The sequence below is a fragment of the Molothrus aeneus genome, unplaced genomic scaffold (assembly GCF_037042795.1).
Source record: "Molothrus aeneus isolate 106 unplaced genomic scaffold, BPBGC_Maene_1.0 scaffold_35, whole genome shotgun sequence".
Classification (NCBI taxonomy): Eukaryota; Metazoa; Chordata; class Aves; order Passeriformes; family Icteridae; genus Molothrus; species Molothrus aeneus.
Genome location: NW_027099016.1, coordinates 1,184,489 through 1,201,545, shown reverse-complemented (window position 1 = coordinate 1,201,545; position 17,057 = coordinate 1,184,489). Strand labels below are relative to the sequence as shown.

At 53.4% G+C, this 17,057-nt stretch overlaps 1 protein-coding gene and 1 pseudogene across 1 annotated transcript; both read left to right on the top strand.

Annotated features, from left to right (window-relative positions):
• The window catches only part of LOC136570612 (zinc finger protein 208-like), a 625,335-nt pseudogene that overhangs the window by 563,103 nt on the left and 45,175 nt on the right, over positions 1-17,057 (top strand).
• On the top strand, positions 8,152-15,702 carry LOC136570546 (maestro heat-like repeat-containing protein family member 7). The gene is made up of 16 exons (XM_066571022.1): positions 8,152-8,158; positions 10,448-10,654; positions 10,916-10,980; positions 11,123-11,239; positions 11,414-11,562; positions 11,888-12,035; positions 12,284-12,471; positions 12,569-12,706; positions 12,965-13,079; positions 13,264-13,392; positions 13,610-13,786; positions 13,894-14,049; positions 14,204-14,305; positions 14,709-14,811; positions 15,094-15,150; positions 15,435-15,702. The coding sequence occupies exons 1-16, from the start codon at positions 8,152-8,154 to the stop codon at positions 15,602-15,604; spliced, it is 2,028 nt and encodes a 675-aa protein (XP_066427119.1). The 3' UTR covers positions 15,605-15,702.

Genomic DNA, 17,057 nt, shown 5'->3' with positions numbered 1-17,057 from the left:
GTTTTTCTCCATTCCTCTGGCAGCAGAATGCAGGCCTCCGTTTGCTTTCACCTGGAGGGGTGTGCAGTACGCCTGGAACCGACTGCCCCAGGGGTGGAAGCACAGCCCCATCATCTGCTATAGACTGATCCAGAGTGCACTGGAAAAGGGTGAGGCTCCAAAACACCGGCAGTATATTGATGACATAGTTGTGTGAGGGAAGATGGCAGCAGAAGTGTTTGAGAAAGGAGAGAGGATCATCCAGATTCTCCTGAAAGCCAGCTTCTCCATCAAGAAGAGCAAAATAAAGGGACCTGCTCAAGAGATCCAATTACTGGGACTGAAGTGGCAAGAGGGACGGCGTCAGATTCCCACCAATGCCATCAACAAGATCACAGCAATGTCTCCGTCAACCAACAGGAAGGAAACACAACCTTTCATGGCTGCCATAGGCTTTTGGAGGATGCACATTCCTGAGTACAGTCAGATGGTGAGCCCTCTTTACCTGGTCACCCGCAAGAAGAATGAGTTCCACTAGGGCCCTGAGCAGCAACAAGCCTTTGCACAGATCAAGCAGGAGATTGCTCATGCCGTAGCCCTTGGCCCGGTCAGGACAGGACCAGAGGTGCAGAATGTGCTCTACTCTGCAGCCGGGAACCATGGCTTGTCCTGGAGCCTTTGGCAGAAGATGCCTGGGGAGACTCGAGGCTGACCACTGAGATTTTATGGTCGAAGCTACAGAGGGTGAGAAGCCAACTACACTCCCACAGAGAAGGAAATCTTGGCTGCCTATGGAGTCCAAGCTGCCTCAGAGGTGATTGGTACAGAAGCACAACTCCTCCTGGCACCCCGACTACCAGTGCTGGGGTGGATGTTCAAAGGTGAGGTTCCTTCCACTCACCATGCCACCAGTGCCACATGGAGCAAGTGGTTTGCTCTTATCACCCAGCACACCCGTACAGGTAAACTGAATCGCCCTGGGATTTTGGAGATAATTACCAATTGGCCCAAAGGTGAGAATTTTGGTGTCACAGACCAAAAACAAGAACCAGTGACATGAGCTGAGGAAGCTCCTCCCTATGCCCAACTGCCCCCAGAGGAAATGCGCTACGCTCTTTTCACTGACGGTTCCTGTCGCATCATAGGGATGAACTGGAAGTGGAAAGCAGCCGTATGGAGCCCCACACGACAGGTCACAGAGGCCACTGAAGGAGAAGGTGGATCCAGTCAACTTGCAGAATTCAAAGCTGTTCAGCTGGCCCTGGACATTGCAGAAAGAGAGAAGTGGCCAAAGCTCTACCTCTACACTGATTCATGGATGGTAGCCAATGCTCTGTGGGGATGGCTGGAGAGGTGGAAAGAGTCCAACTGGCAGTGTAGAGGAAAACCAATTTGGGCTGCTGATGAGTGGAAAGACATTGCTACCAGGGTAGGGAGGCTACCTGTGAAAGTCCACCATGTAGATGCCCACGTCCCCAAGAGTAGAGGTAATGAGGAACACCAAATCAATGAGCAGGTAGACCAGGCTTCAAAGATAGGGGTGTCCAAGATAGACCTAGATTGGGAACACAAGGGAGAGATATCCCTAGCTCGATGGGCCCATGATGCCTCAGGCCATCAGGGCAGAGATGCCACCTATAAGTGGGCACAAGACCGAGGGGTGGATTTAACCATGGACAGTATTTCACAGGTTATCCATGACTGTGAGACGTGTGCTGCCCTCAAGCAGGCCAAGCCAGTGAATCCTCTGTGGTATGGTGGGCAATGGTCCAAGTACAAGTATGGGGAGGCCTGGCAGATTGACTCCATCGCACTGCCCCAGACACGCCAGGGCAAGCGCTACGTGCTGACCATGGTGGAAGCCACCACTGGATGGTTGGAAACTCACCATGTGTCTCATGCCACTGTCTGGAACACCATCCTGGGCCTGGAAAAGCAGGTCCTGTGGAGACATGGCACCCCTGAGAGGATTGAGTTAGACAATGGGACTCATTTCAAGAACAGCCTTATCAACACCTGGGCTAGCGAACATGGCATTGAGTGGGTGTACCATATCCCCTACCATGCACCAGCTGCAGGCAAAGTAGAGAGTACAACGGACTACTAAAAACCCAGTTGAAAGCTTTGGGTGGGGGATCTTTCAAAAATTGGGAGCAGCATTTAGCAAAGGCCACCTGGTTAGTTAACACCCGAGGTTCCACCAACCAAGCAGGTCCTGCCCAGTCTGTGTCCCTGACTATAATAGATGGAGATAAAGTCCCAGTGATACCTGTCAGAGGTTTGTTAGGGAAGACAGTGTGGATCAGTTCTGCCTCGAGTACAAACAAACCCATTCGTGGGGTTGTCTTTGCTCAGGGACCAGGTTGCACATGGTGGATAATGCAAAGAGATGGAACAACACGATGTGTACCTCAGGGAGATCTGATTGTGGGGTGAGAATGATATGCAATATCACTGTTTGTCGGATGTTACTGCCATTGTCTGTACATTAAACCATACAGACATGAGATAGAAGGAAATGTGTAAGTGTTGAAAGTCTCGGCAAGTGATAGATGAAGCTTTGAGTGAGTAAAGTGAAAGGGGGGAATCCTGCAGCTCTGTAGTATAGGGCCTGCATTCAGTGGTCCAGTGTGGGGATGTGATGAGGGCATGATGGGTATTGCTTGTAAATTCTGGGGGAACAGATGGAAATTCTGTGTGAATCAATGCATGATGCGTGGTAGTATTTTGATGATACGGGGATAAGGGGTGGAATGTCCTAGGGTGACATTATGATGCTTGTATCCCCATTCATGTGTTCCGTTTATGCTGGATATTATGTTCTGTGCCTTTAAGACTGGCTCTGAAGAGAGAAAGTTTTGTTTGGGTTTTCTTATCAGCCTGGCGGGACACAGAGGCAGGGCAGTACCATAGTGCTGCTTTTGCTTTTTTGCTCTTGCCTTTCGCTTTGCTCTCGCTCTTGCTTCTGCTTTGCTTCTGCTTGCTTTTGCTTTTGCTCATTAGCTAGTTTAGCTAAACAGTCCATTTTTCTTCCTGAATTGTTTCTCCTCTCCTTTTTTTGACCATCTCGAACCTGCTCCAGACTGGGACCTGGGAACACCGAGAGTTTGCACCTTGTGGCTGCAGCAGCTGCCCCAGCACCGGAGGGACTGATAACAGAGTGACCACCCCCGAGAGAGACTTTCTGAATTTGTCATCTTTTTTCAGAGTGGTGTCATCCGGTATTGTTCATTCTGTGTGCTGGGGGTGCTGTGCCTGTTAAATAAACAGGTTCTTTCCACTTCTCTCCGAGGAATTCTTCCTGAACCGGTTGGGGGGAGGGGCCATGTGGATTTGCTTTCTGGAGGGGCCCCCCTTTGGAAATTCTCTACCAAATTTGCCCTCAACCAGGACAACTGGGAAAGTGGGATAAAAAGTGGAGGAGACCCCTAATATTTTGCTGGATTGAGGGATAAAGATGCCCAAGTGTTGTTATAGAGCACGACACAGCACAGAGTACCACAACTCCATCAGAAGGGTGCAAGAGAGATTTATTATAGCAACATGTTGCTTTTATACTTTTAAATGATATTTACATTCACTTAACACACACATTCACTGCCCATTGGTTATAGGAAAGAAACAAAGTTCTCAGTGGGTGACCAAGGAGCCACACCATTCTGTGAGCCAGCTAGAGTCTGTATCGTTTAACTTTCTCTCCTTCATCATGTCTCCATGGTGACAACCTTGGTGTCTTCCTCAGGAGAGATATGGGGCTTTCCTTATCATCAGAAAGCCTTTACTGGCTCAAGAACAGCACAGAATGTCTCTCCTACACCCAAGAGCACCCAGGATTGAACAACACAACTGGATTGAGGGATAAAGATGCCCAAGAGCATCCAGGGTTGAACAACACAGCTGGATTGAGGGATACCCAAGAAAATCTGGGATTGGCCAGGAACATTTTGAGATTCTATAATGCCCGTGGGTGGATATTAACAAGGGACTTGAGAAGAAAGCTACCTTATTTTTGTGTTGGCCTGTTGTGAGTGGGAATGAGTGAGACGTTTTAAATAAATAACAGTGAGTGAATGAATGAATGAAAGTATATGTAATACAGATTGCTTAACTTTATTTTCTAGAAGAAGGTGGATTGTGTGGGATAATATCAGAAAGGAAGGATTTTCTGTACTGTGAGGAATGTTCAAGCTGTCAGGGGAATGGATTGCAGCAGGGATGAGTGGGTGGAGTCCTGGGGAAATGAGATAAGGAACCAGAGAAGAGAGCGGGGACCGTCTGGAAATACTGTGATGTCGCTACAGAGCACAACGTGGCACAAGCACCAAGACTCAGATCAGAAGGTTGTATAGGGCTATTTATTAAAGCAACATGTTGCTTTTATACTTTTACAGGATATTTACATTTGCTTAACAAACACATACACTGCCCATTGGTCATGAAAAGGAAACAGAACTCTCAATAGGTGAAAAGGAGCCATGTCACTCTGTGAGCCAACCACAGTCGGTATCTTTTGACTTTCTCTCTTTCTTCATATTGTCATGGTGATAGCCTTGGTACCTTCCTTGAGAGAGATACGAGGCTTTCCTTTTCTTCCGTAAGCCTTCGCTGGCTCACAAGAACAGCATGAAAATGTCTTTCCTACAGTGTCTCTCCCTGTCTCCAGTTTCTCTGCTCATGCCAGAAGCTCCAGTCTCCCTACCCATACCAGCTTCTCTGTCTGAGCCAAGAGCTCCAGCCCTCCTCACCCACACCGGGCATGATCACTCCCGTCCCTGCTGTGGCTCCTCCCCAGCTGACTGCTCCTGCACCTACCCCTGTTTCTTCCTTGATTTCAGCCACACTGTTGAATTCTGCTCCTCCCTCTGTCCCCTTTTGGATCTGGCTCTACAGCCAACTTTCAGCCTGGTCTCTGTTCCCTCGGTGATTTCAGCTCCCTCTGTATCCATGGGGGAGGTTCAGGAAGGAGACAGAGCCCGGCGTGGTCAGGGTCCCGGGAGAGGACTGGGGGTGCTGTTTCTGCTGCAGGGGGGAGGTCACCCTCACTCAGGAGGAGGCCTGGGGATGGCTCAGGGGGTGTGCCCGGTGAGGGAGTGGGAGGAACATTGGGCTCTGTTTTATTGTATTTGCGGGATGCCTGACAAAGGAAGGAAGAAATTATGAATTTGACTTTGTTTTCTGAAGGGTAATTTATTATTTTAAGATATTATATTATATTAAAGAATACAGAAAGAATACTTACAGAAGATTAAGAAGATAATAATGAAAAACTTGTGACTCTTTTGCAGAGCCCCAACACAGCTTGACTCTGATTGACTAATAAGACAAAATATTTTACAGTAGAAACTAATGAAACAATCACCTCTTGAATAAACAATCTCTGAACACATTCCAAAGCAGCAAAACACAGGAGAAGCAAATGAGATAATATTGTTTTCTTTTTTTTTTTCTCTGAGGCTTCTCAGCTTCTTAGGAGAAAAATCCTGGGTAAAGGGATTTTTCAGAAAATATGAATGTGACCCTGTTTTCTGAGGGATGGGTGCTGTCAGGAGCCTTTGATAACTTTAAAAGTAGGCCCCCAAGAGGAAGTATTAGAATTTATAGTTCATACTGATGCAGAGAGAACTTCTGTAGTAGATGTTCCAGGAGGATGTGATGTAGATGGTGTCACGGTGGAAATGGCTGGGGGAAGAGGAGAAGGGTTTAAAATCTCTGTCATTAAAAATGTAGGAATTAAAGGGGAAGCCAGAATGGGGGTAGGAGATGTCTTCTTAGTTCCTGGAGCAGGTGTCAACTTCTTTGGAAAAGACTTACAAATCCAGCTGGGAATAGAGGTTATGCCAGAAGAAGAAAAGGCTGTGGACAAAGTCTTAGAAATAAAGTAGTGTTGTGTACACCTGATGCAGTCCAAAATGTGTTAAAATCAAAAAGGAAAAAAAAAAGGAAAATAAAAAGCTGGGGGGAAAATGGTTAGTAGACTCTAAGATGTAAAAATGTGAAATAATGATAATTTAACACTAGAAGTAAAAAAAAGTTTGAATCCACCTCAACTATTATGGAAAACAAAAAGGTACCTTAACCCATGATTGTTCAGAAATTGTGCAATACCAAACTGAAGTTCAGGAGGATGTAGCAGAACAAGCCCTCCTAGAGGGGGAAAAGATATATGTTGATGGTTCATCCAAATGCTTACTAGAGAAAAAGAATCCCTGGGCAGCCAGGGTGAGGGGTGTTGAGGCTGTGGGTGTTTGACCGCTCTTGTGCGGGCGGCAGAGTCTCGGGGCTGCGGCAGGGGCTGATCCATGGGGGCGGCCCCGCGTGACAACTTCCAGCGTTTGCCCCCCGGTGGAGGCGGCGCGGGGCGCGGGTTTGTGTGGGCGCCGCTGGGGCTCGGCAGCTGCTTGGTGGTGCCGGGGTCTCGGAGGGCGCGGGGTTGCTGCACACGCTCAGCAGCCCGGCAGCGGCACTGGGCACGGTTTGCACAGTTTGCTGCTGAGGAGCGCGGCTGCCGCAGGGACGGAGCTGCCCGGGGGTGGCTCCCAGCCTGCTGGGGTCCCCGTGCAGGGCGGCAGCCTCAGCCCCAGTAGGTGGGTGAAGAGAGAGAGAGAAAAGGGGCGAAAGGGGGGCGAGGCACATCCCCAAGGTCCCCACAGGGGCCCTGCTATGAGTGAAGAGAGAGAGAAGAGGGGGTGGCATGAGAATAAGCGATAAGACCAAAGCAGAGATAGCCTTGATCTCTCGCTAATTCTCAAAAGCTCACCAAGTTATTTTTGTTCTCTTAAAGCAAGATTCTTTTTCTCTTTCTTCTTTTTTTGCTGATAGGATGGGGCGGGGGGGTTTGTTCTGAGAAGGTATTAGAAGAATGGATCTGTGAAGGCTGAACAGCTAAATACTGCTCAGACGATAAAAGGCAATAGATGTTAAGACTGGCCTGGCTCTCTTTTTTTTTTTTTTTTTATTTATGTTTTTGGTTGTTTGGTTTGGTTTGGTTTTCTTTGGCTTTGGGTGGTTTTTTTGTTTTACTAATTGTGGCTCACAAGAAGAGGAATTTGCCTCTGAGTTTTCCCTTCAGTGCTGTTAAGGCTTCCTGCCTTAGAAAGAAAGGGAAGCATCCTAAGCATGGCAAGTCCCTTTTTCTCTAGGAGAACTGTCCTTTGAGTGATCCCAAGAGCTGAACAACCTAGCGCAGCTCAAGACTCAGCTGGGTACAAGAAGAACAAGCAGCTGTGCCCAAAAAAAACCCAAAAAACCCAACTTGTTGCTAAACCTAGGAAGTTTTGAAGAATGCTAATGGCAAATCCTGATGTAGAGTTGCCTTTCCTCCAGTCACTGTTCTGTGCTATTGAGAAGTCCTTTTCAGGTACTACTGACAAATGAGGCAGCAATCCAAGCCAAGGGAAAAGAGAGTGGATCCAGGCCAGCAGAATCAAAGGAGCTGTGAAGGAACCTGAGGAGTGGACTAGCACATTTAAACCGGGTGATACCAAATTGGCTCCTAAGTTGGGACTGGGTGGTAACGAACTGCGACGACCCAAATGATCCAAGGAATGTACAAAGAATCACAGCTAATTGAGAAACAAGGCCAGGTTTATATCAGTGGTTTCAAGTGCCATCTGGACAAATTCTGAGACATGTCAGATATCCAATTTGGGGAGGAATACTTCCACTCCAAACAAGGAGCATCAGGACTATTTCGGTCAGAGAATTCTCATGTTCTGGCCTTAGCCTGTGACTTATACAAAGAGGGGGAGGAATTACAACTTCCATCAGGGCCATACCATATACCCTGTTTGCTTCATCCTAATACCAGATATGCTGGGTTATAATGCTGGGTTAAATGTAAATGTTTAAATTGTGGGGAAAATTGGTATTGCAGTTTCCACAATTGATGCTCATGTTGCAGGAAGTGTCGAGCACCAAATCTATCCCCTATCCAGATAGAACTCAAAACAACTGAAATAATAACTTTGTTTTGTGGATGGGAGTTATTAGTGCCTGTTGAGCAGGAGATACCTGAGGAACAGTGGGAAACGACAATTACAGAGTGTCAAAAATGATTTGCCTGGAAATTAGCAAAAAGGGAGTGACAAGGAGAAGAGGGCAAGACTGGATTGGCCGCTGTGCTCGCCACCGAGAAGATCAAATACACCTGCTATGGGCAGCAACCCCGTAGGCATGGCAGGTGGGGGTATAAGCCATACCAGACCTCTGTTATTCCTTTTTCTGTCACTCATCTTCTGTCTTTTCCCTTTAGGGATACCAGCAAAATCGTGTCACAAATGCTATCAAAAGCATTAGATGGAAAGAAATCAAAGTTCCTCTTTTATTACACACACCCATGTCAGCAGTCACTGCTATGACCCATCCAAATTAAGTACCTGTATGCAAAATGGGGAAAATATTGCATTGCGAGAAACTTAGGAAAAAGTGAGAATATATTGGGAAGTGAATGTCCAAAAGGGGAGAGATGGATTTGTTTCACATTTGCCTTTAAGGGTAGAGTCCAAGATTTGGTAAAAGAAGAATCAGTAAACAAAAAGGTAAAACCAGCACAGCAATCTGACTCTGTATCAGCCCCAATTAATAAGCTGAATCATCTTATAAGACTCCAAAAAGTTGTAGAGATAATAAGAAACATAACCAGATGGGGATTAGAATTAATATCAAGTCAACAAAGCCAAACAAAACCCATAATATATCAGAATAGATTGGCTTTAGACTATCTACTGGCCAAAGAAGGGAGTGTTTGTGAAAAAATTAATATATCAGGTGTAGATATATTAAAATAGATGACCACAATGAAAAAAAACCCACACACTGATCCAAAATTGGGAACCAATGTTAAAAAAACTAGCTGGTGAGATCATGTATAGAATGGTGAAAGAAATTAGGCTTCTTCCATTTATGTGTTACAGCTGTTTGAATATTTCTTCCTTGTTTGATTCCTTGTTTTATTCAGCTAATTATCAGCGAAGTCCAAAGCATAAGAAACATTGCTCAAGCTAAATGTTTTATAAAGAATGAGAGAGGAGTTTGTTATAGTTGCTGTTCCAGATTGCAATGCAAGATGTTTTCCATGACCATCTGTATGGCAGATTATCTTTGTCAAGCAGGCAGTTTGCCTTATCTCTCTCTTTGAGTGACCACATTCACACCTCTCTGGGGAGGGGACATCTGTTGATAAAGGAATGTCACTGCATGACTGATAAGAACTGTAACATCCCATTGTGAGATGCTCCGCCCAGAGGGAGGAGCCAAGCATTGCTACCCAGATATAATCCAGAGGTTTTTGAGACACCAGTGTGGCTTTCTCACTGGATTCCCCAGAGGAACAGCAGCTGCCTCTTCTTCCACTGGATCCTCGGAGGAAGAACACATCCTTCTCTACAGGACCCCCCTGCTCCAACAGAACCACCCCTGACACTTCAGGAGGGCTGCAGCCACATTTCCAATTGCACTGCTACCACACCTTTACCCACAGGGTGTCAGATTGGGTTCTGACTCTGTCAGTGTTGTTCTAGTGTACTGCATTCTTTATTTAATCCTTTTCTTTTTTTCCTTCCCTATTAAAGAACTGTTATTTCCTGCTCCCATATTTTTGCCTGAGAGCCCCTAAATTTAAAGTTTATAGCAGTCAGGAAGGGTGGGGAGGGTTTACATTCTCCATTTCAGGGGAGGCTCCTGCCTTCCTTAGCAGACTCCTGTCTTTCCAAACCAAGGCAGCCACATGTCCCGTGTCCGTGTCACGCCCCTGCGATTGTGCCGGCCACCCAGCACTGGGACTGGTCCCAAAGAGGCCGTGGCAGGGCCTGTGGAAGGCCCCAGTGCCCTTCCTGCTCAGCTGCGGTGGCAGCCGTGGGGGCTCATTCTGCTGCCCTGAGCAGGCAGAGTAGAGGAGCAGCTGCTTCTTGTTTGGGCCGTTGCTAAAGTTCCTGCTGGGCTGTGTCTTCAACACTTGGGGCAAGGTCTTGCCTGCAAGCTGGGGCAGTTTGGGTGGCGTGGGGGTGTCCCCAGGGCATGTGGAGGTGTGTCCTGGGGCTCTCTGTGACACAGTGCACCATGGTCACTGTGGGATGGAAAGGGACAGAGTGTGCAAGGGTGACCCTTTGTGACACGTCGTGACATAGGTGCTGGTGGCGCCACGGCCACGCCACAGTGCTGGGTGCACGCGACGGGACAGGACGGGACAGAGCAGTGCTGTGAGGAGCCCCCACACAGCCAACTCGTTCCTTGCTGACCCGGAGCTTTTCCCAGGCGTTCCCTGTGCAGGTGACCTCGAGGCCAGGCTGCGGGACTCGGTGACGTGGAGCATTTCCCAAGCGTCTGCCATCCCTGCGGCCGGTGCCCTCGAGGACAGACTGCGGGACTTGCAGTCCTATTTCCCTTTTGAGACTTCTCTCTTGCTGCTGCCCTCGAGGACAGACTGCAGGAGTTCCTGTCCTGTAGCCTTCCTGAGGCTCCTCTGTTGCAGGTGCCTTCAAGGCACAACTGCAGCACTTGCTCATCTTTAGCTCTTCCGAGGCCTCTCTGCTTCACCAAGCACTCATAACTGCAAAGAGTGACATGGAGCAGAGACCCCCCAGCGTGCCCAGGCTGGCCTGGGTGGAGGAGGAAGAGGCTGGAGCTACCTCAGCACAGCAGCCTGAAGAACTGGAGCAGTTCCAGCTGCGGCAGGAGCGTGAGTGTTAGAGCTGGGCCACAGGGCTGGTGCCTGCAGCATGCTTGGCCCCATCCCATCCCATCCCATCCCATCCCATCCCATCCCATCCCTGTGGACATATCCATGGATAGGACAGAAGCTGGGCTGGAGCACCTGGCAGCCACGCTCCATCCCCCGGCGCATCCCGAGGCTCTCCCTGCCTGGGCAGCGCAGGGCTGGGCTGTGTTCTCCGGCCTCTCCCGCAGCCCCTCAGCTCTGGCTGCGCTCGCTCTTTGCCAGATGCAGCCCAGGACCGGACACAAGAACAGGAAGCCGCCCGTGGCCGCTTGGGCAGAATGGCGCAGGTACCTGCGGCCATCCCCACCTGGGCTGGGCCTGCTGGCACTGCTCAGCCAAGCACCAGGCTTGGAGCGCTCCATGGATTCTCCCTCTCTTGCTGCCCTTCTCCTGCCGACCCTCTGTGAATTCATCACGTGCCTTTGGCAGGAAGAGACTGCCGGTGCGGGCACGGGCGTCTTGGCCAACCTTCCGTTCCTTGATGCCGAGATCGATGCTGCCATGCTGGATTTGCTTGTGGAGAAGGGTGTCTCCAATCCAATGCAAGTAAGCAGCCTGGGGCAAGGGCTCGATGGCCCCAGCAGTGGTGCGGCGCCTCGAGCCGGCTCTGCCGGGCTCCCTCGGCCTTTGAGGCCCGGCCCAATGCAGTTGGAAGGGAAGCACTTCTCAGGGGGAGTTGCTGCTCTGGCAGCTCTCCAAGTCTCCCCGTGCCCTCTGCAGGTGCCCGCCATGGTGAGGTCCATCCACCAGTGGCTCACGGCCAATGAGGCTGCTGGGCACAGGCTGGACAAGGCCCTTCTGGAGCTGACCGAGGAATACCCCTCTGATGTGCTGATCACCCTCTTGCGCTGGGCCCCATCGTGTGACAGGTGGGGCAGCCCCACATGCCTTGAGGGCTTCGGGTTCACCGGCCCATCACCCTGTAGAGCCTGTCCCTGCTGACTGCCAGACAGGCAGGCAGTTCCAGGATCCTCTGGCTCCTCTGTTTTCCAGGGCTGCCATGGCAGCTCCTGAGCCTGGTGCCACGCTCCCTCCCTGCCCCTCGGGGCCCCTGTACCCACGTGGGCTGGCTGGCTGCTGCCGGCCAGGGGCAGTGGGCAGAGGCAGGGCTGAGGGCCAGCGCGGGGCCCTGCAGCTGCCCAGGCCACGGTGCTGTGGCCGAGCCCGCCCTGACACAGAGCTCTGACCCCACAGAGCTGCCGCCACCATGTGGGGAACCATCATGTCCTCGAGCAGGACTGCGGAGCCGGCGCTGCAGCTACTCCTCGATGTGCTGAGCGCCTGGCCAGTGCACAGCGTGTACACCTCCGATGGGGACAACGCAGGAGTCTTTGCCCTGGCTGTGAGTTTCTGGTGCTGGCCTTTGCCAGCCCCCAGGCTGCCTCTCCAGCACCCAGCTCTCTGTCCTCCCCCCAGCTGCATCCCCCTGCCTCAGGCACTGGGCTGAATCCTGCCTTATGGGAGGGGTTCAGGGGCACCAGGCCCGCTGGTCCCCCCGTGTCTCCCCCGGCCTCTCCCCCACATGCTCAGGCCCTGCCATGTGGATGTCTTGGCACTGAGCCTTGTCTCTGGCTGTTTTATTTCTTGCAGGCAACCGTGGCCCTGTGGAGAGTCTTCAATCTGGCCTGGCGCTCGCCTGTGGTGCTGGAGTATTTCTCCAATCTCTTTCTGCATCTGCTCTTCCAAGCTTACATCAGCATGCAGGATATGCCAGAAGAGGTTGAGACCTTCTGGAAGGGGTGCCAGGAGCAACACGGCCTCTCCGCCAACCCCAACAGGTGCTCCATGCCAGTCCTCCCAGTCTCCCCATCCCTCCCATGCCCCAGGGCAGGAGCTGGGGCTCCCAGCGTGACCTGGGCTTTGCTCTGCACACAGCTTTGCGCTGCAGACCCTGAAGGCCCTGCTCTGCCAAATGCGCTATGAGCACGTGGTGCTGTCCATGGAGCGCAAGCGTGCCTGGGACACGCTGCTCTGTGCCGACACCCACCACTGTGCAGTGCGTCTGCTGGCCAGGTGAGACCTCGTTCTCCCCACCGCCCCTCTCCTTTGTGCCTGCAACGCCCCACACAGTCCCCGTGCTCATGGGCAGCCGGGCCTTGTCACCAAGGGAGGGATGAGCAGACTGGAAAAGGCCGGCACAGGAGGCTGCCCGGGAACAGCCGCCTCCCAAAGCGCCCTCGGGATGCTCGGGAGCAGACCAGAGCTCTGCGAGCCAGCCCTGGGAGAGGTTTGCCCGGCCCAGGAGCAATGGTGCCTTTTTCTCCCTGCCAGGGAGATGCGCCGTGTCTCCATCATCTGGTGTTGCGGCATGGCATCCTGCCTCTTTGACCTGCTCAGCCAAGGCATTTCAGACTGGGAGCTGCCCGCCCTGGCCTTCCTGGTGGAGGTGAGCCCCATGGCCAGCGCTGCCTGGCTGAGCTGCCTCCCAGCCCTCTGCCCTCTCGTAGCCGCAGCTGCCTGGGACGCTGCCCGTGCCCTGTGCTGCTGCCTTGGCTCGGCCCTGTGCACTTCTGAGCTCCTGCCAGCTGGGCACCTCTGTGCCTGCTCTGTGCCTGCTCTGTGCCTTTCAGGTCCTGGATTGCCTGGACTTGAGCGAATGCGGTAAAAAAGTCCTGGAGATCTTGACAAGGCACCTGCAGAGCGAGTCCAGGCAGATGCGTGGCGTGGCGCTGCGAGGCCTCGTGGTGCTCACCTCGATGGTGAGAAGGAGGCAGCAGCTGAAGCTGTGCTGGCAGCGTAGGGCTGGGGCAAGCAGCCCCTTGGGCTTAGCTGGGCTTTGGCAGCTGTGGCAGCTGCTCCCAGCTCTCCAGGGTCGCTGTTCAGCTGCCTGAGTGCTTTGGGACAGGCCTTGGGCCTCTGAGCCCTGCAGCAGCAGCAGCAGCAGCGTGGGGTTGCCCAGCCTTGTTTTGCACACAGGATCCAAGCATGTACAGCCTGACTGAAAGCCTTGGGAAGCTACTGTGGGATAGGGATGAAGACATCGTGGAGAAGACCCTCATTGTGCTCAGCCACCTGCTGCTGCAGAAAGACCTGGCAATAGCCAGCCCCATCGCCCTGCAGCTGGCTGAGGCGCTCTGGCACCTCTTTGACAATGTGAGGCTCTGTGCCCCCAGCCACGGGCACTTGGGTGCTGTCTTGAGCCTGGGCACAGGGAGGCCTGGAGCAGCTGATGTGGAGGGCTTTGGCTTCCTTTTCAACAGGACAACAGCCTTGTGCAGCTGCTCTCCATTCGCCTCTTCCAAGACGTGATCACCTTGGTAGTGGCAAAGGGAGAAAAGCCCCTGAAGAAGCACGTGAGCCAGAGCCTGCTCCCACTCTTCTTCCACTGCCACGATGAGAACGGGCGTGTGGCACAGGTGAGGCCTCCTGGGTGTCCCCATGGAAGGAGCTCAGCTGTCTCCCCAGCCCCTGGCACCTGACGGGCTCCAGCCTCCTCCCGGCCCTGGCACAGAGATGCGGGTCCGGTGCCCTGGGCTGCGGTGCCATCTCTGGGTCTCTGCTGCTCTGCAGGCCTCTCGGGAAACGCTGCTTTCTGCAGTAAGCTTCCTGAAGAGGAAGGATCTCAAGCAGCTGCTGCAGACGGATCAGATGTGGAGATTTGCCGAGTGCTTGGTAAGGACAGCCTGGAATGCCCAGCCCAATCCCTGGAGAAGCCGCCTGCCCGCGGCGCCCGGTCTGTGGGGCTGGCAGCTGTGGCCCCTGCCCAGTGCCGCAGGCAGGGGCACCAGCCTGCGCCCCACACGCCGCTCCCTTGCCTGGGCCGTGCGGGCTCTTCTCCAGGCTCCTGTGGCCCCAAGGCCGGTGCCGATGGAGCCCCGAGCCAGCCGGGCTCTGCTGCGGGGCGGCAGCGCGGCTCGCCGGGCCCTCCGCCCCGTGCCGAGCCCGGCGCCTGCGGCTGCTGGCCGGGCCTCAGGGCTCTGTGGGCAGGGGGAGCAGTGGCGGCCGTAGGCAGCGCCCGGCCCAGGGGCAGGGCCCGCATCAACCCTTTCCCTCCGTGCCCCGCCGCTCTCTGCAGCTGGCAGAGGACAGGAGCCGAGCGGCCGAGCAGCTGCGCCTGGCCCTGCCCTACGTGCGGAGCGCACAGGAGCCCCTGCGAGAGGCGGCCGTCAGGTTCATGGGTGAGCGCCAAGGCCGGCTCCCTCCCCGGCCCGGCCCGCCCCAGCTCGGCCCCAGCCCCGCCTGCTGTCCCGGCAGCAGGATCCGGGCGCGGGCATGTGCAGCCCCGGCGGGGCTCGGCATTGCTGCTGCCGCCCTCTGGCAGCCGTGGCCTGGGGCGGCAGCGTGCGCCAGGGGCCCGGGCTGAGCCCTGCCGGGCCAGCAGGGCGTGTGGCCTCGGGGCTGGCAGCGCCCGTGGGCGGCAGCTGTGGCTCTGAAGGCAGGACACGCTCTGTGTTCCCCAGGGATGGCCGGGCGCTTCCTGACAGGGCAGCAGCCGCACTTCCGCATCATCTGCAGGGGTGAGTGAGGCCCGCAGGCTCTCGCCGGGGGCTGCTGCTGGCACCTGCGTTCCCTGGCCCGCCCGCGGACGGCTCCGCTCCCTGCGCGCCCCAAGGTGCCCACGGCACAGACACCTTGCAGGCGCCTGGGGGACATTCCTGGCCAGCAGCTGCCAGCTCGTCCTTCTTGCCTCCTGCTTCCTCCAGGCCGTGCCAGGAGCTGCGTGCTATGCACGAGCCTGGAGGCTCTCCCCAGCTCCCCACAGATCCAGCCTCTGACTGTGCCTCTGTTTCTCTCTCGGCAGCCCTTCAGGACATGACGGATGACACCAGCCCTGCCATCTCATGCCTGGCGCTTCAAGCTCTGTACATCCTTTTAGCTCTACAGAGCGTTCCCTGCTCCCGACTCCAGAAGATGCGAGACCAACTGCGCCGCCTCTGGCACTCGCGGCCTTTGCTGTGTGGCCGTGGCTGAGTGTCCTGCTGCGGCGCTGTGCAGAACTGCTCCGGGAGGCTGCGTCTGCTGGGGCCACCTGAGCCTGCGGGGAGCACCTCTCCTCTGCCAGCACTTCCTTTCCCTTCACCCCCTAGAGGAACATTAAATTGCTGTTGTTGGATAGCCGGCTGTCCAGGAGCTTTCTCTTGGTGCAGAGTGTCTTCAGGCCAATGGGGAAGAGGGGAAAAGGCTGCTTGGTCAGTGCAATTTGTCCAAGCGTGCGGTGTGGAAGGGAAAGTGGCGAAACGCCCCTTGGCCTTTGGTTGTTCCTGCAGGAATGCTTTTGTTCCTGCATCAAGTCTTCTGGAGCTGGGGGAGCAAGTGTGTTCCGTGTCCATGGAAGAGCAGAAATCGGCAGGATGTGTCTGCTTCCAGCACTTGTCTTGGCTCTTCCTTCGCAGTGCTGGCAGCATCATCAGAGACACACCACAGGTTCTCTCATGCCAGGGTCATCCCAATCTTCTGCACTTGCCCAGGTTCCTCCCAGGTTCACCAGGGAAAATGGCTGCTCGTGCCAGTCCATTCCCTTGCCCAGAAGGCACCTGCTTGTGTTTGGACGCGAGCTGCTGGCCACAGCCAGACAGGCAGCACCCGGATGTCACGATCCGTCCTTACGAACCGGTGTCATGATGGTTCGTGGGTTTGATCTCAGGGTGCAAAAACCTGACACAGCACTTGGGATTTGCAGTAATAATCAAAACAAACATAACTTTATTGAATGACCACAGCAAAATGCAATAGAGGGATTAAGAGAGAGAAAAAGATGGAGAAAGAGAGAGAAAGAGGGGGATAGAGCTACCAAACGTAGAGACAAATTCCTTTGGTCCAGTCCAGTTGAGGATCCGCCTGTTACGTCGGGGAGATCTCAGAGGCACAGTTCATCTGGACCCCAATTATACTCTTTTTCGATGGGGGAAGGGGGATGGATTTTTGTCACGGTTTGATGCTGGCACAATCCCAGTGCCCCCATGAAAATACCTTCTCCCTGGTGTCTACTGTGAGATGTGACCAGGAATAGAGCAAAGCAGGCTCCAGCTTAGGAATAGAAGGAAAAAAAAAATTATAAACTTAGAATATATAAAAAGAAACACACAGAACTCAGGATGAAAACCTTCCAAACATTCCTCCTCCCCCCAACCAAGTTCCCAATACATCACAGTAAGGCAAAACCTTGGATTCTCAATTCAGTAACCACCCCTCAGATCACCAACTCTCAGTACATCACCACCCCTCAGATAATCAATTCTCAGTTTATCAAGAGGAGAGGAGTCCGTCTTGTACCATAGGCTTCCCCAGGAAACACAGTTGAAACCTCTTGTGTTTCCATGTCACACATGGCACCGCCTGGAGAACATTTGCCATCGTGACATCTTCCTTCCATGTCCAGTGCTCTCACCACTGTACATGGACCAAAGCTGCTTCTGGGGTTCCC